Source organism: Panicum virgatum, chromosome 2K, assembly GCF_016808335.1.
Source record: "Panicum virgatum strain AP13 chromosome 2K, P.virgatum_v5, whole genome shotgun sequence".
Classification (NCBI taxonomy): Eukaryota; Viridiplantae; Streptophyta; class Magnoliopsida; order Poales; family Poaceae; genus Panicum; species Panicum virgatum.
Genome location: NC_053137.1, coordinates 3,307,312 through 3,331,721, shown reverse-complemented (window position 1 = coordinate 3,331,721; position 24,410 = coordinate 3,307,312). Strand labels below are relative to the sequence as shown.

The following is a 24,410-nucleotide window of genomic DNA, read 5'->3' as shown; positions in this document are numbered from 1 at the left end:
CAACCTTCTGCGTCTGCTTCCGCACGCGCGCAGCGTGCCGTCCGCGCGGCGCCCGCCTTCCCGCGAACGCTTCTGCGACGCGAACGCGTGAAGTCGCATAAAGCGACAAATAGACTCCGCCCTAGTTGACGGGCTCGATCGGACCCCTCCTTTTTCCGAAGGAAAAATGGGTTGAAGGGTTCGAAGTTCGATTCGGACATGCAGTGGTTATCCGGTCGTGCATCTGGAGAGGCATCATAGACTCTCTCCTCCTTCCTCTCCTAGATCTCTCTCCTTTCAGACGACTATTGACCGCGCGGGTAACATAATTTTTTTTTTTACAAAAGCACTGCTAAGCATGCATGCATGCATCTTCCTCGATCTGACTTTACCACTGGAGTAGTTCGTTATTTTTTAGCAGCCCGATGGACCTGCTCAATGGCGTCGTTGATCGACCATTTACTTGGATTGGATTCAATATTAATGGCCGCCGCCGCCATTGCCAAGTCAGCTGCTGCTATCTAGTAGCTAGCCCTCGTAGGTATGTGTGCGCGCGCACCACTACCACGGGAATACTCTATTAACTAAGTACTTGAGTGTCCAGATCAAAGTCTTTGCTGACTTAGGGGGTGTTTGGTTTCGGAGGACTAAACTTTAACCCTATCACATTAAAGAGAGTTTTACTATTTATGAGTATTAAATAAAATATAATTATAAAAACTAATTGCAAAAAATATAATTAAATTTTATTTAATAATTCTAAATATTAAAAAAATTTGGATATGATAGGGCTAAAATTTAGTCATCTATCTACTCATGTCTCTCTCCCACCTTCAAATGATTGACCATGTAACACAATTTTCTTAGAAACATACTACCAATCATGCGTAATCCTCAGAGCATACGACTAGTTCGTTATTTATTAGCAGCCCAACCTCTCCTCAATGATGTTGACCACCATATCGGATTCAATGGTCGCCACCTTAGGTAAAGTCAGCTATAGCTAGCCATGTTGATCCACCTCGGTGAATACATATGCATACTGCTTCTCTCCTGATCACTACGTATGTATCCGGAAATCCCTGAAGAATTATAACTTGGAACGGAGGGAGTAGTAGCATGAAAAAATTAATACCCGATCGAATTGCTAGGCTGGCTCCCGCTGACTATCAATATTTTTATTTTCATCTACGTCTGATAAGTGATAAGGCCAATTTTTCTATCCAATAGCCGCCCACGTTGAACATTTGAATTATAAAAAAAAATTAAAAGTCAGCAGCAGCGTCGTGGGTCTGATTTCATAAGGACTGAACCTATATTCGTGAGAAAGTTTCAACATATAGACTACTACTCTGGTGAGTGGAGTATTAGCAGGTCAATGCAAGGAACACCTAGAATTGCATAAGACTCGTGAAATTATTAGCTTCTTGATTATCCGATAATTAGGGGCATGCACAATGGTGAAGGTCATCGATTGACAAAAACCTGCAAAAAGAGCATGTAGCCTAGTGGTTACAAAAGCCTCGGTAGCACCTCAGGTCATGTGTTCAATTTTCATGAAAGCGAATATTGTAGGATTTAACGACATTGTACTTTCAGTGATAGGCGACGTTCTCGTCGACAACAAGACTTCTATGGTGACTTTGTCGATCTTGAAGATTTGTCAGCTCAGTTTTTGAAGATGCTCATAAGGGTAGGATTTACTATGTGCTTTTATAGGAATGAGTGTGCATAAGGGTAGGTTTGCTATGTGTTTTATAGGAATGAGTGTGCATGCGTTGTGAGTGTCTGAGTTCTTCTGTGTAATTGTAAAACAAAAAGATTGACGACAACTGATTAAACTGACCATGCACTGAAACGTGTGCGGGCTGCTGTCTGTGTGCATATATATTACTACTACTCTTTCCTTCTTACTGTTTGCAATTAAGTCGTAGTACGCCCATTGCAGACTTGCATGCAACACAATTTTTAGCTGTGAACTTGCGTTCATTCTACGTCCCAACAATGGTTGGTTTCAATGGTATTCGTGTACCCTTGATGAAACTGATCTTCTTCCTTTGTCTCAACTTCCCCACTACTACTCTCGCTGCCGGTGATGACCACCAGCGGTTCATCTATTCCGGCTTTGCCAGCTCAGCCATCATCGTCAATGGCTTGGCCGAGGTCACCCCGAATGGCCTCCTCCATCTCACCAACGGCACGGCCCAGCTCAAAGGCCAAGCTTTCCACCCGACCCCGCTTCACTTCCGCAACAACCAGTCGTCCCTGAACGCCACGGTGCAGTCCTTCTCCGCCGCTTTCGTGTTCGCCATCCGCTCCATCGCCCCTGGAGTGAGCGCGCACGGCCTCACCTTCTTCGTCTCCCCGACCATGAACATGTCCAGCGCCTTCTCCAACAAGTTCCTCGGCCTCCTCAGCAAGAAGAACATCGGCAACTCCAGTAACCACATCTTCGCCGTCGAGCTTGACACCGTCTTGAGCAGTGACATGCTCGATGCTGACGACAACCATGTCGGCATCGACATCAACGACCTCCGCTCCGTCAAGTCCCACTACGCCGGCTACTACGATGACACGAGTGGTAACTTCCACAACCTGACCCTAGCTTCCTTCGAGGCGATGCAAGTTTGGGTGGACTACGATGGGGGGAGCAAAAAGATCGATGTGACCTTGGCTCCTCTTCAAATGGCCAAACCCAAGAAGCCGCTGGTGTCAACTACCTATGACCTCTCAACAGTTCTCAAGGATAGATCATATGTTGGCTTCTCATCTTCGACTGGCATTCTTGACTCGCATCACTATGTGCTTGGCTGGAGCTTTGGTATGAACCAACCGGCCCCAGGCATTGACATTAGCAAGCTGCCAAAGTTGCCACGCATAGTCCCTAAGCCTCACTCCAAGCTCTTGGAGATCATCTTGCCGGTAGCTTCTGCAACCTTCGTCCTTGCTCTGGTCACTGTTATCTTTCTAGTGATACTCAGAAAGTCAGGGGCGGAGACAGGGGGGGGGGGGGGGCGGGCAGGGGCCTGGCCCCCCCCCCCCCCCGATCCCCAAATTTACACTACAAATTTAAATTTTGATTAAATTTTTATATAAATTTGTATGGTTAGCCCCCCTAACAATGAAAAAAATCATCATCCTGGCTCCGCCCCTGCAGAAAGATAAGGTATGCTGAGCTACGCGAAGATTGGGAAGTCGAGTTCGGGCCACATCGGTTCTCGTACAAGGACTTGTTCCATGCGGCAGAAGGGTTCAAGAACAAGCATTTACTTGGCGTAGGAGGCTTTGGGAGGGTGTACAAGGGAGTTCTTCGGAAGTCAAAGTCCGAGGTTGCGGTGAAGAGGGTGTCGCATGAGTCGAGGCAGGGCATGAGGGAGTTCATCGCCGAGGTTGTTAGCATGGGCCGCCTACGGCACAAGAACATCGTCCAGCTACTTGGGTATTGCCGGCGCAAAGGGGATCTTCTTCTGGTCTATGACTACATGCCCAATGCTAGCCTTGACAAACATTTGCATGATGATACCGTGCAAACTTTGGATTGGGCTCAGAGATTCCGCATCATCCAAGGTGTTGCATCAGACCTACTCTACCTCCATGAAGATTGGGAGCAAGTTGTCATTCACCGTGATGTCAAGGCAAGCAACGTGCTCCTCGACAGCGAGATGAATGGGCGGCTAGGCGATTTCGGCCTTGCGAGGTTGTACGATCATGGCACCGACCCGCAAACCACTCATGTGGTTGGCACCATGGGGTACATAGCTCCTGAGCTGACGCGCACGGTCAGAGCATCCACTCTCACCGATGTCTTTGCCTTTGGCGTGTTTCTTCTCGAGGTCACATGTGGACGGAAACCCATTGCACAACAGGATGGGCAAGACACGGACACCCCCTTCATGCTGGTAGATTGGGTGCTTGAGCACTGGCAGACAGGATCACTCCCCAATGTGGTGGACGCGAGGCTTCTGAACAACTACAGTGTCGATGAGGCGTGCCTAGCTCTGAAGCTTGGATTTTTTTTAATACAATTTTTTACTCAAATTACACATTAATACTTTGGATTTTAGAATTTTCAAAAATAGGTTACTGTCGTCTACCCAGTAGACGAAATCTAGATTTCGTCCACCGAGAGGACGAAATACAGAAATTTCGTCTTGCCGTAGGACGAAATTAGGGATTTCGTCTATCCGACCGACGAAATTATATTTCGTCTAGTGGGTAGACAAAAATGCATGGAATTAACAATTTATTACTGTTTTCATTGAGCTTTGCATGACGAAATTTATATTTCGTCTAATGGGTAGACGAAATTAAATTTCGTCCACTGGGCAGATGAAATTTGAAATTTTGTCTACCCGTTGGACGAAATTTGGTTTGAAATTTTTTTCCAAATTTGACGATTGCAATGTTATTTTATATGTGTGTTACAGTTGATTTATTGTGTTACATCTGGAACTCCGAGTAGAGCATCGAGCTGTAGGCGCGGACCGTCGCTTTCGTCAAGAAAAGAGGAATGAACAAGGCTCCTGCTGCCGGCAAGGGTTCATGGAGATTGTGAATTTGTCATGAAATAAGAGTGTTTCTAAGAGTTTTATGCTACCATTGATCATTTGCAAACTTCAATTGTAATGCTTTGAACCTTTTTCGATCTGTTCGTGATTCCAATTAAACTTTTAATGTTTTTGGATCCTTCCATTAGTCAACACGTTTCCTTCCTACTCAATAAAAAACTATCAATATGTCTTATTTAACAATGATTGACCTGCGTTTATAGTGGAGGATAACTGGTACTGCGAGGGTGTATTACATTTCTCATTTTTTTCACTAGGCAAACAAATGAAGGATCTCCTTTCATTCTGTGAAAAATATGTTTGGATGTGAACTTTGGGAGGAGGGTACCATAGCGAGTCATTGTGACATGGAATGGAAGGCATGGTGACTTAGGAAATTTAAATTACAGAACTGTTGCAGTGGCATGTAATAGCACAAGTGCCATAACTAAATCTAACATGCCTTAGGGAATCGAAACAACACAATTCAAAGAGTGGCATGTAACGGGAGAGGTGCCACAACTAAACCTAACATGGCTTAGGGAATTTAAATCACGACAAACGATCTAATGTTACAGAAAGTGGCAATGGACTTGGTACTGATCCCACCGCGCAAACTGAGTTGAACCTTCTCCATAGTATCCTCCGATGCTTGTCGGCGGCTGCGGGGGAGGAGGAGTTGGATGACCCTTGTTCTTGTGATATGGGCACTTGCAATAGGGATCAGTTCAGAGTACCTCCTGTGAATCGGTATCATCACTGTTGATATTATCTTCCACATCAGCGGCGCTCACTTCCCTTTCTAGATCGAAGATACGATTCTGCAGATAGTAGATGTACTCGGCATACAGATGAATATGAATAGGATCGACCCATCTAGCGAACTTGTAGCCTTCCGGAGCCTTGGAAGACTAAAGCAAAAAAACTTGTGTTAATTACAGAAAGTATGACAAAAGTGTTGTGGACACAAAGAGTGATAGCAAGTACCCATGCTCGCGGGCATCTAAAGAACCGACGACCTCCATCCGTCCCCTCAGTCATCATCTGCACTACACAGTTGTAACACCATAATTTAAATTTCAGCATTTAATAATAAATTTAATTGGCTTTATTTAATTTTCTAAGGTTTATTATGTTTAGTCTTGCATTTAATCTAATTTTCGTTCCACAAGTAATTAAAATTTGTCTAAGTTTAAAATTTTGTTGTTGCATTCATGCTGGTGCATTGTTCTTTTTTTTGAGTGCTAGGGTTAAATTCAAATGTGAATTTGAATTCAAATAGTTTTAGTTTGAGTTAGTTTGAAATAGGAAAGGAAAAAGAAATAGAAGAGGTTGAAACCCAATCCCAAGAAGCCCACCAAATCAACCCAACCCAGCAAAACGGCCCGAGCTCAGCTCCTCTTCTTTTTCCGCGCGGGCCCAACAGACCGCCGGCCCAAACCGCACCCCCCCTCTCTCTCTCTCTCTTCTCCCTGCGGCCCTTTCTTTCCCGCACTGGCCCAGCAAACCGCACGGCCAGCACGGCCCAGGCTCACCCAGCTCCCTCTCAGCCCGTGTCGCCCCGCACGCATCCCCCCTCCCCTCGCTCACGAACCGGGCCCACATTTTAGCGCCCTCTCCCTCCTTTCCTTTCTTCCTCCCCGAGCTCCGCTGCCCGCTGGGTCGCAGCGCCGCGCGACCTGCTGCCCCGTGGACCGTCCGACCTCCGCGGGCCCACCAACCAGCCGCCCAGTGCTCACCCCGCCTTCTAGAAGCTACGCGCCGAGCCCCGGGATCACGCAGCGCCGTTAGCGCGATCCGTTTTCCACGCAGAGCATCACCGGCCACGATTCTCGCCATGATCTCCCCCAAGCCCGCACGCCGAGAATCCCCAGCCACATCCTTTTAACGCCCTGGCCTTCCCCTACAGCCGCACCTCCCTTTCACGCCGCCCAGAACCCTAGTGTCCACGCCGCCGCCTTGCCTCTGCTCGGAGCAGAGCACCCCACCACGCCACCGCCCCCAAGCCCCTGCAAACCGCCGCAGCAACTCCGCCTCGGCACCAGGAAGCCATCCGAGTACTCCTCCCTCGACCTCGGACCCCGCCATCGCCGGAATCGGCTCAGCGCCACCCGGAGGTGAGATCCTGTCCGCCGTGCAATTGCTCGCCGCTGGTGAGCTCTATGCCTCTCTGACCCCTGGTGCTTCTCCCCAGCGACGCTGCGAATCGAGCCCTACAGTCCAGACACCCGGAGGACCTCCGCAGCGCCCTGTCCATGAGCCCCGCTTCCGCTCCGCCGCCGGACAACGTCGCCGTCGACTCTGCCCGGCCTTCCAGCCCGATCTGCCCCTTGGTGAGCACCTCTCGAACCCCTTCTACCTTCTGCAACCGCTAACTAGGCGTGTAGGCCACTCTTGTGGCACGAGCACCCCACGCCGGCGACCCAGGGCCGCCACTCGCCACGGCGAGCCACGCCTGAGCCCAGACCCGCGTGTCGCGCTTGCTCTTCTGAGCCAAACCGCAGGCCGAACCAAGCTCTGGATCGCCAGATCGGCCAACGCCGGCGAGATTCCAGCCGCGCGCCGCTGTGGAGACTCAGCTCCGGTGACCTTACGCCGCCGCCCGCGCGCCGAGTCAACCCGAGCCCGAGTCAAACATACCAGATACCGGTCAACACCGTCGGTTTTGCTAAAGAGACCCCGGGGTTTCTTGAAATTAACCCGCGGTCCTAACCTGTGTAAAAGTATTTACATCCAGGCCCTGTTTTATTCACTTAGACCCCTGCGCTTTTCCCTTTTAGAACCCGCGGTCCAGACCGCTGTTTTTGCATGTTAGATCCTAGAACTAAGGTTTAATTACGTTTTAGTCCCTGGTTTTTGCAGAAAACTCCCAGAAACTCTGTTTTTCTTACAGTTAAGCCCCTGGATCTTGTTTTAGGCCTAGTTTTCGCGTTCTAGCTCCGTTTTAGGTGTTCTTTATGTCCACGTGATCGTTGTAATGCGTAGAATAGTTCCAGCTTGGTTTTGTTGCTGTTTCTTGTATTGTTGTACTGTTTCTTAGTGTTAGCCTTTGTTTGCATGTATGTTTATGTTGTGTATTGTTTTTGGCCATGTGTTCGTGAGTAGACGTTGATCCATCTGAGGAGCCCCAGTACCAGTACCTGGAGTATCCATCTTCAGATCAGTTTGAGCAGCAGTAGGAGCAGTTTGAGGAAGGCAAGTATAACATGAACAACACCTATCACTTTAAATACATTTTCATACTGCATTTCAATACTGTATGCCTATAAGGACTTTCCTAGCCACTTTATATCCTTTATATATATCCCTTGGGTTGTATTTTGGTTAGTTGTGCTAGGTGCCGCACTATAACACACTTGGTCCTTTTTAATTAATTTGATTAATGATATATGCAACATAATTCTGGGAGTGGCCCGTTTGAGTGGCTCACGTCTCGTTATAAAATGGTTTTGTTAGAAACATGGTTTAGGGGGCCAGCACGGTGCTTACTGCTAGGTTGGCCACTCTCCATAAGGACCGGTTCATAGAGCGACAACCTGGGACAACAGCGCTACCACAAGACTGGAATGGGACGGTCTTGGCGTAATAATTAGTTCCTTTTGGTTTGGAGTAACTTACCGACGGGGCAAGGGTGGTAAGTTTCTATGGCCCTCGTACTGAGTGGCCTCGTCTGTGGTATTCTTGACGCCCACTAGACCTGCTCCATAGTCGCCGATCCAACCCTTGCGGTTACTCCTTACCAACGAGATTCTTTGTAAAGGCCTGGTAGTGAGTTTGCTAGCCATCTCACCTAAGGAAGTGTGATGAACAACTAGCGTAGCTCACGACTGTAGGGTCGAGATGGCGGACTAGAGGGGGGGTGAATAGTCCTTTCTAAAACTAATTGCGCCGGCTAACCGAAACTTATGCGGAATTGAAACTATTCGCTTAGCCAAGACTTCACCCCTCTAACTATGACTCTAAGGCACCTCCAAAAAGGGTCATACACAAAGCAAATGGAGTGCCAAGCTAGTAAGAGCTCTCCTAACAATTCTAATGCCAAGTCATACAAGTCTAAGCACTAGTACTTCACAAACCGGGGGAGCTCCTACACAATTCTAATTAGCAAAAGCACAAAGCCAAACCTAAGCTCACTAGAAGCTCAAGGACAAGGATACACAATCCAAATCCAAGAGCTCAACTTGCTTAGCTACACAATCTAAGCAAGAGCAACTAATTAAGCTACACAAGCTAACTAGTTACACTAGGATCTCTACTTCTAGCTACACAAGCAAGAAGATGATTAGCAAGCTACACGAGCTAACTAATCACTAGAGAGCAACTACACAAGCACAAGATATAGAAGAATGTAAACACAAGACTTGTGATTTGGAGAATACAAACCACCGAGAAGAGTAGACAAGATTGACATGGTGATTTTTATCCCGAGGTTCACTTGGTTGCCACCAAGCTAATCCCCGTTGAGACAAGCTCCAAGGTTGCCGCCGATCCTCTTGCTAGCGGTGACTCTCAAGTCACACTCTCCCACGTGGAGTGCTCACACCGAGCTCTAGCACATGATCCGGCCGGACCACTTGTTGCTCTTCACGTCTCGCTCAACTAGAGTTGCTCTTCACGGCGCCCGCGGGGTGAGCACAATACCCCTCACAATCTCTTCTCCGGAGCACCGCACAATCTTCTTACGGGCTTCAACGGAGTCTCTTGCCACCAAGCCGTCTAGGAGGTGGCAACCTCCAAGAGTAACAAGCACACCGGCTTGCAACACGATCACCTAGTGCCACTCGATGCAATCTCTCAAAGCAATCGCACTAGAATCGCTCTCTCACTCGATCGGATGATTACTATCAAGTTAGAGTGAGTAGAGGGCTCTCAAGCACTCTCACACATGGACACCAAGTCCCCAAGGTGCTCAGCCATCTCAAATGGCCGGCCACACCCTCTATTTATAGAGGGAGGCCCCAAACTAGCCGTTACACTCAAATCCCGTGAAAACAGAGTTTTCGCGGACTGTCCGCCTCACAAAAACCGGACTGTCCGCCATTCAAAACAAACGGCTAGAACTGCAATGATTATGTGTCAGAGTCGACCGTTAGAGCCCCGGGCGGACTGTCCGCGCCCCTAGGGCGGACTGTCAGCGGTTCAAAACTTCGAACCAACCGATTTGCAAACGTCTCTGACTAAAACTGGAAGTGACCGGTGGACTGTCCGCTCCCCAGGGGCGGACCGTCCGCAGTTCAAAAGGTCAGCACACACAGAAACCGCAGTGTTTCTGTTCCAGAAATTTCAGTAGGAGGCGGACCGTCCGCCCCCAAGGACCGGATGGTCCGCAGTTCATTTTGGACACCCAAGACAAAACTACCAAGTTTCTGCGCCTGTTTCAGCTTTTAAAGGCGGACCGTCCGCCCCCATGGACCGGACGGTCCGCAATTCATTTTGGACCACCAACAGAGCCAAAAACGGTTCTGTTCGAGCTCATCCGAGATAACGGCGGACCGTCCGCCCAGAAAAGTGACAAATATTGGATTGATCTTGAGTCACTTAAATTGAAAGGTCCTCAAGTTGAAATCATCTTTACAAGTGGTTGAGGAACCTAGGTTTGGTTTTGAAATAATCTAGAAGCATCACGAGTATTGGGTACAAGGCCATTTGATTGAGAAGTATTTTTGGCACACTTTTGGTACTCAAGTTGAGAATCAAGACCAACCTCAAGTAGAAAGAAAAGGACTTAGAGCAGACTCCAAAATTACTCATCATGACAAGTCCATTGTTTGATCAATCAACTAAATTCATTTCAAGTAAGTGTCAAGAATGGTTCTTGGATAGATCACTTCCCTCTAGAGAGAGGCGAGCCACCCAAGAGTGGGATTGACAAGCAAGGTGCTTGGAAGGCCAAAATGGAAGTGGTTATCTAGAGTCATTGGAGATGCTTAGTTGAAGATATCAAATGGGTTGATCAAGAAAAGCAAGCAACACCCAAAGTAGAGAGATTCATGAAAATTCAAGTGATATTCAAATGGTATTCTCTCATGCAAGCAAAAATCAAAGAGATGAAGCTAAGCCAACCACAACAAGATAGTGCATTTGATAATAAGTGATATTCATTTCATATGGGTGAAGAATGGCTTTCATATTGGTATTCATTGTCTTCACCAAGCTATTATAATTGGACTTCATGATGCTAGTTGGAGAGCTACATTGGAATCTAATGACTATCCTCTACTCCAACGTAGCAAGGTGAAATTGCTTGACATATGCATTCATACTATGCTAAGGGCATGATTAGTGCATATAGTCATATATAGTGATCATTCATGAAAAATAAAATAATTTTAAATGTTTTATGATGCCACTATTGCTTCTATGATTGATATGATCTAGTGGTAACATATGACATGTTCATGAGCTGGTAAACCCAAGTAGTTGATCTAGAAAATGAGCTTTCAAGTGTTTAACTCAACATTGTCAAGATAACCCTTAGAATGAGGTGTGAAGAAGCTTGTCATTGGTTCAAACCGAGTTGAATTATTTGGGCAAATAGTGTAGATCAAGTCAAAGAGAAATAAGCTCATGGAAACAATCTAGTTCAAGAATTGGTTATCAATGTCAAATTCAACAAAGTGGTCCATCATGATTTTACAAGTGATACTAGATTTTACAAAAGCTATATCATTGTATCTCTACAAGTGATATACATGGTCATACAAGTGGTATTCATTCAAGTAGATCTAGTGCAACAATGGTGGTTCCACAAGTGATCCTCAACTTTAAGTGATCAATTCAAATCAAGAAAGTTACCCTCATCAAGAAGAGCTCAAGATTCAAGTAGATTGACAAACACATTGACATAGGGGGAGGAGCTCCACTACAAAGTATCAAGATCAAGAATCCTACTAGTGTCCTACATGTGGCATTTCAAGGTGGTCTTCATGCTTCCACATGTTGTTGTTACAAGTAGTGTCAATTCTAATCAACTTGAAAGTGTCCATCAAAAATGAAGATTCAAGACTCCACCATCTACCCAAGTCCAACTCTTTGTATCAAACCACAAGCGCTTCATATGATTGCCTACAAGGGGTATTCAAGTGGTAACTCTATAAGTACAAGAGGTACAACCTCAAGTGGTAGCCATTGATCTTCACATGGCCAATTTCATGTGGTTTCGGCCCTTTTTATGGTCATTGATGACAAAGGGGGAGAGAAATGAACAAAGATATGAATTATCCTTGGATAACAAAGGGAGAGATGAGATGAGAGTGTGATCATGGACATGGATCAAGAGGAGCAATATTGAGGAGGATCAATATTCTTGGACAAAAGGAGCACACAAGTAGGGGGAGCAAGCTCATGAACTTAGTTGTTTGCATTTGATATGTGCATATTCATGTGCTTGTTTGCATTTGCATAAGTTTTAAAATTTATATATGCATTGCTTGTGTGTGATGTATGACCGTCCGCAGGTATATTTCCAGCAGAAATGTACCTCGGTAAAACGGCCATAACTCTTAGCTCCGAAGTCCAAATTAGGTGATCTTGGACTCTATGGAAAGCTAATTCAGAGGGCTACACAACCCAACTGAATACTTGATCCAAAACATAATGGATCAAAGCAGTATTCCACTCCAAGAGACCACCTAATTTCCGGAGAAAACCGAAAAACCTTTCTTGCTTCCCAAAGTTGATCAACATCAACTCCAACTCTTTCTCCTTTGCAAATGTGCCAACACCATCAAGTGAACAACACCATGTGCATGTGTGTTAGCATTTCACAATCATTTTCAAAGGATTTTCACTTGATCTCACCACGCCACTCGATCCTAGCAACATCGCAATGTTAGATCGCTCAAGTGGCACTAGATGACCGATATGCAAACAAGTTTGCCCCTCTTGATAGTACGGCCATCTATCCTAAATCCGGTCATGCACTTATCTACACAACCTTTGACCGGTGAAATGAAATGCCCTACAAGTCATAACTTTGCCTTGCGCATTCCATTTCATCTTCCCAAATGTTGATGCCACACAAGCACCAAACTCCATCAAGCCTTTTGATCATCTTCATGAGTCAACACTTGGCTTGATCTTCCTTGAATGATATGATCCACTCCATATCATCACATGACCTCTTTGGTCCATCGATCTTGACCTTGCTCGCTCTTCACCGTTGCCTCGGTCCATCGGCGCCAAATCTTGCCCAAGCTTCACCGCCTCGCGGTCCCTCGCTTCAAAGCCTTGACTTGCCCTTCTCCATTGCAACCGGTCCATCAAGCCAAGCCTTGTCTTGATCTTCTCCACTTTGGTCACATAACTCCATGTCATGTCTCATATGCAATGAGCAACTCGATCACACTATATGAGCATAGCATCCACCCTTAGCCATTTCTCCTCCATGGCACATGTTGCTCATACTAGTGTCTTTGTGTGGACTAATCTCCTGTGTATCTCAACATAAACACCTATTAGTCCACCTAAGTTGTCACTCAATTACCAAAACCAAACAAGGGCCTTTCAACGACTTGTGGGTAAAGATGTGCAACCTCTGCAGAGTGTAAAACTGGTATACTAGCCGTGCTCACAGTCATGAGCGGCCCAGATCCTCCTTTTGATTAGTAGGGTTATCTTCCTTTGGTTAGGAGGGTTTCCCCGGGTGGGTGGCTTAGTTTGGTTTGGTTCTCAGTAGTATCATAATTAATTCTGCTTAATTACTATGTAATTGGGTTATGGTAATTCATCAACTTGTAGTAAATAGCTGTAATAAAACTTTGCCAAGACTTAAAAGCTAATGCATTTGAGTTAGCCAACTTTAGAGCCTCATATTTTGTGTTATACTTGTTGAGTACGAGTTGTGTACTCACCCTTGCCTCCTCTACACTTTTTCCTCTTGTTCTTTTGGGGATACTCTACTGCTGCTAAGTTCCTGCCGACGCGAGGGAGTTCATCCGGAGCTACCAGGAGTACGAGGACTTCTAGGCGTTCGTCTCCTAGTCGACGTCCCTGTGGTGCCCAGCTTCCGAGAGACTTCGTATATGTTTTACGCTTCCGCTGTATCAGACATTTTGTCATTAATGTAATCGTATTCGCTTTATTATATCTTTTACGTGATATGTGCTGTGATATACTGTTCATTCTATTGTATATATGTGTGACTTGATCCTGGCACGTATATGATTGCTCGGTTTATGTCCTTTTATAAACCGGGTGTTACAGCAGTCCTCACCATGCGAACATTTTGGCCACTCTTCTCTGCGATTATCGTATCCCTGAGTGGGCTGTCTTTGGTGAAATCAGACTTGCACTCAACTGGGAACTCATAAACAGCTTCACCAAAGAACTCCGAACCAATAGTAGGTCCGTCCTCCCTCACTATAGGTGGACCCTTCCTACATCCCTTTCCACTCCCGCGGCCGAAACCCTTTGCACTAGAAGACCCTCCAGACATATCTACTTGAGCTGAGTTGTGGTTTTGGAAGTTGCATTTGAAGTGTTGCGTGTATATATAGGCAGAGGCGTGTTAGTATCCGATGAGAGGAGGCATAAATGGACCTAAAAAGTCTACGCCCATAGGACTGCAAAGCCTAGTTGGACAGACACTGCAAAGGCTAGTCGCTATGACTGAAATGTCTAAATCTGAAAAGCCTACTTAGAATCCATAGCCGTTTCAGTGTTTTGTCGTTTCATTGATTTTTTAGAGACATGTTTCGCAGATGATAAGACATAGCACTGGCATGTGTTGTCATGTCTGTCAGGAAATAGTGCCTGTAGTTGGTATGCAAAGGTGGGTGCACAATGACAGTGTGACGAACCATAAATTCCCGGCTTGTAATACAACATTCAAACAGTGAGGTGATAAAAAATCCGAGGCCTAAACCGTTTCTACTGCTACGGTAAGTAACACTGAGACCTTTGCTCTGAACTAGGTACTTTAACAACGAAATGCAGTGGCATGTGCAACACGTTAAACCTCATGTTGTATCTAAACCTAACATGCCTTAGGAAATGTAAATTGCCAGGATTACGTGGTGGTGCTTTACTGCATGCACCGGGGATATTTTCTTTTTCTAATAGCTTCAGGCCCTGCTTCCTTAGCACGCCGGGCCCTCTCTCGCTTCCTCTCCCTATCAGCTTCACGTTGCTCTGCCTCCTGGCGTTCAACTTCTGCAAACCTCTTCCGAATATCTTCCTGGTCTTTCTTGCGCTTCTCTTCCATCTGTTCCTCGTGCTGCATTCGCCGCCACCTTTCTACAGCCCACCTTGCTTCACGCTCAACGTGGTCCTTGTCCTCCTGAGATTGCTCAGTGTCTAACCACTGCACGAAATCACATAGAGGCGGTGGAGTCTTTCCCCAAAACATATTAGCCATTAAGTATCAGATTGAAAAGTGACAAACTGTGATAGTGTTTTGTGGTACCTTTGCTTGATCCTTGCCGCAACACTTGGGCGGGTCGTAATCGAAGTTGTCACATATGAAGAACCTCATGCCGAAGTCGTCCCCCAACACCCTGGACTTCATGAGCTTGCACAAGGAACCGCAAAAGCACATAGGTGTCTCGATTCCTTCGAGCACAGTTTTCCTCACCTTACTCCATGGAATGTAGGCTCCTCCGGAGGACAACATGGTGAAGTGTTGTGTAGTGCTTCTGGTGTGGGTGTTTGATCTGCCATGGGTACGTGGTGCCATTATTTATAGAGCCATTGGACGGTCCATGGGCTAAGTCCACACATTTTTTAAAACAAAATTAGTGTACGTTCTGTACTGTACATGTGGACCTCTGAGATTCCCCGATCATGCACACGTCCAATCCAGCATAGTACCGTTGTACTCGTCCCGTGCCTCTGCACTGTCTTATCACATCAATCTAAGCCATGCACCATTGTATAGAAAGTAAAGGCAGTGCTACGCACTATACACAGCCCTGCACCGGCCTAGGAGGCGTAGTGGCACTTTAGTGGCATAGTCTAGCGATGATATCCCTACACCGGCCTAGGAGGCGTAGTGGCACTATAGTGGCATAGTCTAGCAATGATATCCTTGCACCGGCCTAGATGGTGTATTGGCACTTTAGTGGCATAGCCTAGCGATGATATCCCTGCACAGGCCTACTTGTTCTACTATCATTGCGTCATTCAGTCGCATCACGCAAACCCTGGCACCGGCCTAGTCATCATAGTACATAGTCGCTGACATGCAGTAGGTCATAGTACCCTAAGATAATACATGAGGTAGCACTGTAGGAGCCCATACAACATCAATCACCTATCCCTGACCCCTACCGCGGCCTTGACGGTCCGTTCTACCCCTCTTCGGCTTCCGTGCAGACGCGGGTGCCCTAGGCCTGTCATAGTCTGCTGGAGAGAAGCGGACGGTAGGCCTCACCTCACGCCTCTGTACTAAGTCGCCAGGTACAATATCCTCCTCCACAATGTCCTGCATGTCCTGCGTCGGCGGCGGGTAACTGAAGTACTGGCTGAAGTCCATCTCCTGCGGCGTTGTTTGACGAGATTTTGTACTAAATGAGCTATATATGTGATATGGATCATGCATACTATATCTCTAAGCAAGAAGAGAAAAGAAGCAAGAAAAAGAGAAGAAGCTGGCAAGCTCGTGGGCTTCATATGCATGTGCATGGTGGCAGGCATATACAAGTTGAGTCACGTACACAAGGGGCTGTACAAATCCTTGACAAAACTAATGCTCTCGATTAATATAAAACACCCAACGACCATGATGAACGCGGCGGCCGAAGTACTTGGCGCCCACGCACGTATACAGCACGTGTTGACATTTTGTCACCTATCTCTAGACCCACGCGGCAGCCAGGCCAGGCCTAGAACGTTCTAGAAGCAGCGGAACATCCGGAGTCCTCTCACCGTGGCAACAGCTCAGCGTTGAACCCATAATGAAATGAGAGATGTGCGCGTGTTTGCACATTCTATTGCCTCCTAGCTTCTCACGCACTGTGTGCTGGAAGACTCCCTTGCTCAGGCCCACAATACAGCGAGGGGTGACTAGGATGCTTATCCTGCCCATGCTTATCGCTCCGCTTGGCACGCTCGGCAGATGAGGCTCGCGGATCTTTCTCAACCATCCAAAGGCGGCGTCGGGTGGGAGAACTCAGGAAGCACGTCACCCTAATCAGCCTATATAAAGACCCGTGCCTTCTCTGTGGAAGGGGGTCCTTTTTTTCCAATCGTGGCAGCCGGGTCGAAGGAGCCAGGGGGCAAGGCGCGCCCCCAGCCGTTCTCCATCGGAGATACCGGCATCGTGTACCTCCTGCTCGCGTTGACAAGCAGAGGAGGAGGAGGAGGCCAGGAGGCAGGCGCACTCGTCCATCGCCGCCAAGGCCGCCCGCAGCCTTCATCTCCGTCCATCTCACAAGTAGAAGGCAGAAGCCAGCGGTCGCGCCGGAGTCGAGAGATCGCTGCGCCGGCCGTCATCGAGCTCGCCATCTCAGATCGCCGGCGCCATGGCTGGACACTTCAAGGGTGAGATTCTTTATATTGTTGTTTAGATGATCTCCCTTTCCACACAGGGCCCACTACTACAAAAACGTTGATTTGTCTCGGTTGGGAAACCGCTGTTGTCCCGGTTTCCCAACCGGGAACGCCTGTCCGGGACAAAAGGGGGTGCCCTTTTGTCCCGGTTGTGGCAACCGGGACAAAAGAGGACCTTTTGTCCCGGTTGGTAACACCAACCGGGACAAAAGGTGCAGCCAGCGCCCACGTGGCTGGCGCACCCTTTTGTCCCGGTTGGTGTTACCAACCGGGACAAAAGGTCTCTTTTTTTTTCATGTTTTTCTTTTCTCAATTCTTTTTCTATTTCAATTATACTTTTGCATTTCAATAAAACTTATGTATTGGAATTCAGTGTGTATGATCTCCACTAATATATACATATATATATAGTTACTTATATAATATTTGTCCTAGATAGTTTTCATATATAAATTAATTCACTTATATATATATGTATACACATATCTATACATGTGAATTCCTTTACATATGAAAATGTCTAGGACCAATATTATATAAATATATATATATACACATATATATTATTGGAGTGCTTATATATATAATACATACATACTCCATCATATTTGCATAGGTATATTCGTTCTTAATTACATAGTAGAATTTGCCTTTTGGAAATTTAATACATACATACATACTCATAAATAGAAATTTAATACATAGACACACATATATATTTACATAGTTATATTCGTTCTTAATTACATATATACGCGTATATTGTCATATTTACTGTGATTGTCAATATTAGATATTCCATCATAGTAGAATTCGCCTTTTGGATCGAGGACTTGCTCAACAATAAATCCGGAGAATTGTTCTTGAATCGCCATAACCTTTTCCTCCGGTATGAGTTTATCGCGCATCTCCCCGACCTATGGAAAAAGGGGATAATTAATTTCGACTAATTAAAATACGAGTTCAAATATTAACAAGTTTTTTTACTTACTTCCTCCTCCCAATCTGTCCAGCCCTTTGGAGGACCTACCAGACCATGGATGTTCTCGCATACATAGTATGCGCACAATACAGTGCCTGGTTTCTGCCTCATACACTTTAAGAGAGAAGAAATTATCAGGTATTTACATGAATATATAATAAAACTAATGAATCGTGCAACGAATCATCCAAGCGCGTACCGGAAAATCTGTCTTGATCTTCAATTCCTTGTCAAATTTGCCTGGATGATTTTTAGCGAATTCTTTCCAAACCCTGTGCATGATTAGAACAATTATAGTCAAGTAACAAAGTGATTCAAATTATCGGTCATGGACGGAGTAGTGGTAGAATTACTTTTTCATCATGTTAAGAAGATTTTCGTATTGTTCTGGAGGTCTCCTCAATGAGTCCATAACCACGAGTAGGCTCTTCTCGGGAATTATGACAATTAGGATCCAGTGTTCACTGCAAGATTATACGGAGGCAGTTCTTGGTAGTTAAGGTTTAAACAATTCGATTACAGAATAGAAAGAGTTAGACGGAAGGAATCACTCACGCAAAGTTGTAAGGAAACAATATCATTTGCTTGTTGTGATAAACGCTTATGTACTTGAACAACATTTGGAATATCTCATCGGTATTGTCGCGTAGAAGCCTCCAATTACAAGTAATTGGGTCGATGAAGCCGAGGTGAGAGTATCCCTTTCTTCTGCAAGTATGTATCTCCATTCTACATGATACCGAATAAATCAAGAGATCAGTATGTTGAGATCATGCAAAACAATACGTAAGGAGAGTAAAATACTTACAGAACCCACAAGGCGACCATAGAGATGTCGAGGGCCTCCTGATGGAATAGTTGGTAAATTTCTTCCCAGTTTATCCATAGAATGGCCTCCCCCCGTAAGAAATCGTCATCTTTAATCTTTGCGCCCTGCATGAAGATGCAATCGGCCATCGCACGCATGTAGTGCTGGTGCAGCTTATACATTTGCGTTGGAAGCACAGACACTACTTCGGGGGGTACAAGAGTTTTGCCGATCTCAAACGTCCATTTGACGACCACATCGGCCTTTGGAATATCTTCTCCCCCTGCAATCTGAGCGGCCGTCAGGTTTGATTCTTTCAAAAATGTAACAAAGTCTTGTTCTTGCGTCGTCTGTCCCACTACGAGAGGCTCTATTGATTGTTTCTTTTGGGCTCCGAGCTGTGGAACGTCGGACGACGACGACTTTGATTGTCTCTTCTTTTTCTCAGTAGTTTTGATAATTGTGCGTTCGTAGTCTGAAGGGGGGTCTCTCGGAATGAATTTTCTCTTATTTGCTTCGCACATTCCCTTAAAAAATTTCAAATCTATCGGATTTATCACTTTCTCGGGCTCCGGCTTCGGCTTCGGCTTGAAGTGCTCTTTAACTCTTTCTTGAGTTATCCGATCGCATTCTTCAAGGCTCATGTCCCAGGGTTTAATAGGAGCCTCCTTGGTTTTCTTCTTCTTTTCCTTCTTCTTTGGAGGCTCCCTAGCCGGTGCAGCTACCTTCTTTGCCGGCGGCCGTTTCTGCTTCTTTGCCGGCGGCGGAGGGGGTGACCATGGAGGCGACGGTGACGCTTGAGTGTTCATCGGCGCATGAGATGATGGTGATGGAGAATGTGCCGGTGAACCTTGCCGAGACAGTGCTGCCCTTGGGGAGTTTTGCGGAGATGCCGGTCTTGGAGAGGCATGCTGAGATGCCGGTCTTGGTGTTTGATCATCCGACTTTAGGACAATGTAGCGCTTATCCCATAGGATGTAGCCATGAATGGCTTCTGCTAGTGTCCTCTCCCCATCGCCTCCAGGAATATCAAGCTCGAGCGTCTCCCAACCCTGGCACACCTGCTCCACGCCAACTCTTGTGTATCTAGGCGGAATTTGCTGCCCGTGGTACACGTCGCCTGGTTCGGTTGGCATGGCGGTACCGTACGCAACAGTGAACATTAAGTTCTTAACGGCAGTCTGCAGGTCACAAGGTGTCCGGTGGGTGATCTCATCCACTGGAAATCGCTGCGGGGCCGACGCTTCAACTGCGGCTTGGATCCCCGTGGGCTCGGCAGCGGCGACGTCTGTGGAAGCGCAGCTACTTTTCCGCTGAGACAGGTGATCGGCTGCGACACTAGGCTCTGGAGGCAACGTTTGCGCTTGCTGTTGCTGGCTCATTGCTACGGCCACTTGGCGTTGTACCTCTTCCTCCAGTCTTTGATCGTGTGACATGAGCCGTTCCTCTAGCCTTCGCAGGTGCTCCCGCTCATCATTCTTTCTTCTTTGCCGGCTTCTATATGAATCAATGTAATCCCTGAACCCATACTTCCACGGAACCACGCCTTTGCCTCTTGTGCGGCCCGGATGCTCTGGATTCCCAAGGGCGTAAGTCAGCTCGTCCCTCTCTCTATCTGGCTGGAATGTTCCCTCGGCCGCTGCTTGTATGGCCTCCTGTAGTCTCTGGGCTGCTCGCTGGATGTTTGGCCCATAGATGCAGTCACCAGTCATTGGGTCCAAGCTTCCCCCGTGACCATAAAACCAGGTCCTTGACCTTTCAGGCCAGTTCATGGTCGCAGGTCGGATGCCTCTGTCAAGCAAATCCTGCTCCATCTTCTCCCATTTGGGTACTGCAAGCTTGTAGCCTCCTTGGCCTAGAGTGTGATGGTACACTTTCTTCGAGGCGTTGTCTTTGGCCTTCTGCACCTTTTGAAGCCCAAGCTCTGAAGACTTGTATTCCACAAATGCATCCCAGTGACCCCTGAGCTTTTCGAGCTCGCCGGTAAATACGGGTGTGGTCCCGGTCTTGATATATTTCTTCGTCAAAATTTTCTTGAATGATCGCAGTTGTTCGGCCATCTTACTCAGGGTCCAGCGCTTGCATATCTCTTCGGATTCAGCTGGAACCGTGAAGTTTTTCTTAAGCTCCCGCCAGCACCATTCTTTTTCTCTTTCGGGTACCGCATCCCGTTCCTCGCTTGGATTGGAAGCTTTCCAGAGCCTAAAGCTGATCGGGATGTGGTCCCTGACAATACATCCGGATTGTCTTATGAATTTTTTGGCGGCAGCTTCTGGAGCGATCGGTTCGCCATCTGGACCAACTTCCGTTATAATGAACCGCCCTTCCAGTTTTTTTGTTGGGCCTCGCTTCGTCTTTTTCTGCTGCGACGATGATCCAGACGGCTATAAAAAAAACATTCATAGTATTCATATAGATTCAGATGAAAATATGATTGTCACTACAAATAAGTATAGTTTTGATATGTACATTAGCACTTTGTTCAGCAGCAGCGTCATCCTGAATAGATGGTGCCTCAATTCCATCACCGGACATATTCAAATATATGTCGGTATTGCTGCCATCATCAGCTTGTTCAGCGACATCTCCTTGACCTTCGCCAATCATATTCAACAGGAACTGTTCGTCTTCCGCGTCTGTGTGTCGCGGGTCCATCGTAACTAAAATATGAATACAAATAAAACCCTTAAAAATTATCTAAATAATCCACTCCAGAAATTTGCGGCTAGGGATAGGCGGAGGGCCGAGGGCCGAAGGCGAAGGGCTCAAAGCCGAGGGCCGGAGGCACACTGGGGCGAACGCGGAGCGGGGGGGACGTGGGCTCAGGGCGAGCTATGAGCACAGCTCAGGCTCCTCATCCCATGCTGCAGAGAGCTTATCAACACTGTTTGGACCAGAAGCCCAGCCAGGCAATAATGTAAATGGACACATCAAGAATGAGATGAAAACAACTCGCCTTCTAGTCCGCTGAAGAAGGTGTTAATAGTAAGGTCATGTTTAGTTCTCAAAAATCTTTAAGATTCACCGTCACATCAAATTTTTAACACATGTATGAAGTATTAAATGGAGTTTAAAAAATAACTAATTGCATAGCTTAGCTGTAAATAACGAGATGAATCTTCTGAGCCTAATTAGTTCATGATTGGACACTAGTTACCAAATAAAAACGAAAATATTATAGTAGCCAAACCCAAAAAAAAATTGGAAACTAAACACGCCCTAAATTTTATAGATTTACATATATCTTTACAATATGAAAAAAATACACTCTAAAAACCTTTTTTTAGGAACTACACATTCATTTTTTTCTCTCCAACGTTTCTTTAATTTAGAAACTACACTCTCAGTATGTTTTAAGGGGTTGGTCCACTCGATAGAATCAGCTCAAACAATATATGAGAGGAGACCAACATTAAAAAGAAAATCTCAACAGAAAGCTCTTCTCTGCTTGTGTTATGATTTTCTCTTCTTTCTTTCCTCCCTTATTGATCCCTGCACGAATCTTTAAAAAAAAACAAAATTGATCCTTGCACGCATAGTCGATAGATCAGTACCCTTGCTAAAATTCTAAACCTTCAGGAAGCAGATTTGTTTACAAAAATACATTCTTTGTGGGACAAAATACATATAATTAAAGCAATACTAATTATACTCTCTCCATGTCAAAATACATCACTATATTCATACTCAAATCAAACGAACTCCCGATCTATAAAAGAACAGAAGAATACCCACGCACACAACAGGGCGGCGGCGCGGCGGCGTGCAGTGGAGGCCGCCGACGAGGGCGTGCGCGCGGAGTGGAGGCCGGGGGCGGCGCTCGCAGGGACGACGGCGCTCGGTGACGTGGGCTCGCGCGGCGGGGCTCTGGGCGGCGACGTCGACGCGGCGGTGCTCGGGGAGCTCGAGCGGTGGGGGGAGCAGGGGAACGGACGGCGGGAGGGAGGAAGGGCGAAGGAGGGAGGGAGCTAGGAAATATATGGGGGGGGCCTTTTGTCCCGGGTGAAGCCACCACCCGGGACAAAATGACCTTTTGTCCCGGGTGGTGGCTTCACCCGGGACAAAAGGCCCCCCCTTTTGTCCCGGGTGAATCCACCACCCGGGACAAAAGGACCTTTTGTCCCGGGTGGTGGATTCACCCGGGACAAAAGGGGTTTTTGGGCGGGCCGGGAAAATTCCCAGCCCGCGGCCCACCTTTAGTCCCGGGTGGATCTACCACCCGGGACAAAAGGGGCCCGTTTTCCCTCGTTCCCGCCTAATGTTATGTTTGTTTTTGTTTCTTTTAACTTCTCTTTTAAAATTGGCTTTCATTTGTTAATTCAGTTAATAAAATTATGATTCCAAAAATTATGGAACAAAATTTCTTATCTCTATATAAACTTGATACACGCAACAAAAATAATTAATTTTCATTCAAGTGATTGGGTCAATGAAATATCTAACTTTTTTGAAATCATATTTGTTATTTTGACCATGCAAAAATATATTAGGTGAAATTTTTTTTCAAACTGTTGCTTTTCGATAGAAAGTGGATTCTATCACGATATTAACATTTAAAAAGTGAATTTTAGATAAAATTAAGCAATTTCATGATATTAATGAGTAGTGTGTGTGAGTTTGAGAGATAGTGTGTGTTAGTGAGATTGTGTGTGTTAGTGAAAGAGTATAGTGTGTTAATGTGAATGTAATTTCATGAAATAAATAAAATTAGTTGAGTAATCCATTATTGAATGAAAATTATAATTGAGTCTAGTAATTAAGTGAAAAATATATAAAATAATATAAAGAACACATAAAATATAATTGTACAGTACATATATAATAAAAGTATTCGAATTGCGATTATGTTTTTATACAATAATATAAAATGATTCAAGTACATGAAGGATTAGCGGTAACAGACTTTCTCTTCACAAATGTCCCTTGATTATGATCACGGCGCAAGTATGGAGCATCATCATTGGCTAGCAGGATGCATGGATCAGCATTTACTTCGAAAGGTGGAATGGCAACAAAATTATTATATTCTTCTGAAAAGTCTGTCTTGTCCTCCACTCCAACGATGTTTCTCTTTCCTGATAGAACTATGTGTCGCTTAGGCTCATCCTTTTGCTTGTTGATCCCCTTCTTTGGCTTGCTGGACATGTCCTTAATGTAGAAAACCTGAGCGACATCCTGGGCTAGGACAAATGGCTCGTCTCTATACCCAAGATTGTTGAGATCAACTATTGTCATCCCATACTCATCTTTTGTTACCCCTCCTCCAGATAGCTTAACCCATTGGCAACGAAATAGAGGCACCTTGAAATTGGGACCGTAATCCAGCTCCCATATCTCTTCAATGTAGCCGTAATATGTGTCTTTTTTTCCATTATTGTCCGTGGCATCCATACGAACACCGCTGTTTTGGTTGGTACTCTTTTTATCTTGGGCTATCGTATAAAATGTGTTTCCATTTATCTCGTACCCTTGGTATGTTAAGATATTCCAAGATGGTCCCCTAGCCAATAAGAACAGTTGTTCACTTATATCCATGTTATGCATTAGATGCTTCCGCAACCAGCTACAGAAAGTGTTCATGTGCTCACGTGTAATCCATGCCTCA

General features: G+C 45.9%; 2 protein-coding genes and 1 long non-coding RNA gene across 3 annotated transcripts; 1 reads left to right on the top strand and 2 right to left on the bottom strand.

Moving 5' to 3' along the window:
• The first annotated feature begins 1,922 nt into the window (after positions 1–1,922).
• LOC120661318 (L-type lectin-domain containing receptor kinase SIT2-like) lies at positions 1,923–4,167 on the top strand. Its single transcript, XM_039940138.1, has 2 exons — positions 1,923–2,963; positions 3,137–4,167. Exons 1-2 carry the CDS (start codon positions 1,984–1,986, stop codon positions 4,026–4,028), a joined length of 1,872 nt encoding a protein of 623 aa, XP_039796072.1. The 5' UTR covers positions 1,923–1,983; the 3' UTR covers positions 4,029–4,167.
• Positions 4,168–4,815: 648 nt separating this feature from the next.
• On the bottom strand, positions 4,816–5,579 carry LOC120661332. The gene is made up of 2 exons (XR_005669867.1): positions 5,514–5,579; positions 4,816–5,437 (listed from the first exon to the last, which is right to left on the bottom strand). It is a non-coding gene; the product is annotated as an uncharacterized LOC120661332 (long non-coding RNA).
• Positions 5,580–14,366: 8,787 nt separating this feature from the next.
• Positions 14,367–16,045, bottom strand: LOC120661310. The gene is made up of 2 exons (XM_039940127.1): positions 14,932–16,045; positions 14,367–14,859 (listed from the first exon to the last, which is right to left on the bottom strand). The coding sequence occupies exons 1-2, from the start codon at positions 15,199–15,201 to the stop codon at positions 14,551–14,553; spliced, it is 579 nt and encodes a 192-aa protein (XP_039796061.1). The 5' UTR covers positions 15,202–16,045; the 3' UTR covers positions 14,367–14,550.
• Positions 16,046–24,410: the final 8,365 nt, after the last annotated feature.

What these genes read in the sequence shown, in the direction of transcription:
- LOC120661310 (XM_039940127.1), bottom strand. Translation starts at nt 15,201, where the DNA reads ATGGCACCACGTACCCATGGCAGATCAAACACCCACACCAGAAGCACT. An exon ending in GCGGCAAGGATCAAGCAAAG is followed by an intron (nt 14,860 to 14,931) that starts GTACCACAAAAC and finishes TTTTGGGGAAAG; the next exon opens with ACTCCACCGCCTCTATGTGA.
- LOC120661318 (XM_039940138.1), top strand. Translation starts at nt 1,984, where the DNA reads ATGGTTGGTTTCAATGGTATTCGTGTACCCTTGATGAAACTGATCTTC. An exon ending in TTTCTAGTGATACTCAGAAA is followed by an intron (nt 2,964 to 3,136) that starts GTCAGGGGCGGA and finishes CCGCCCCTGCAG; the next exon opens with AAAGATAAGGTATGCTGAGC.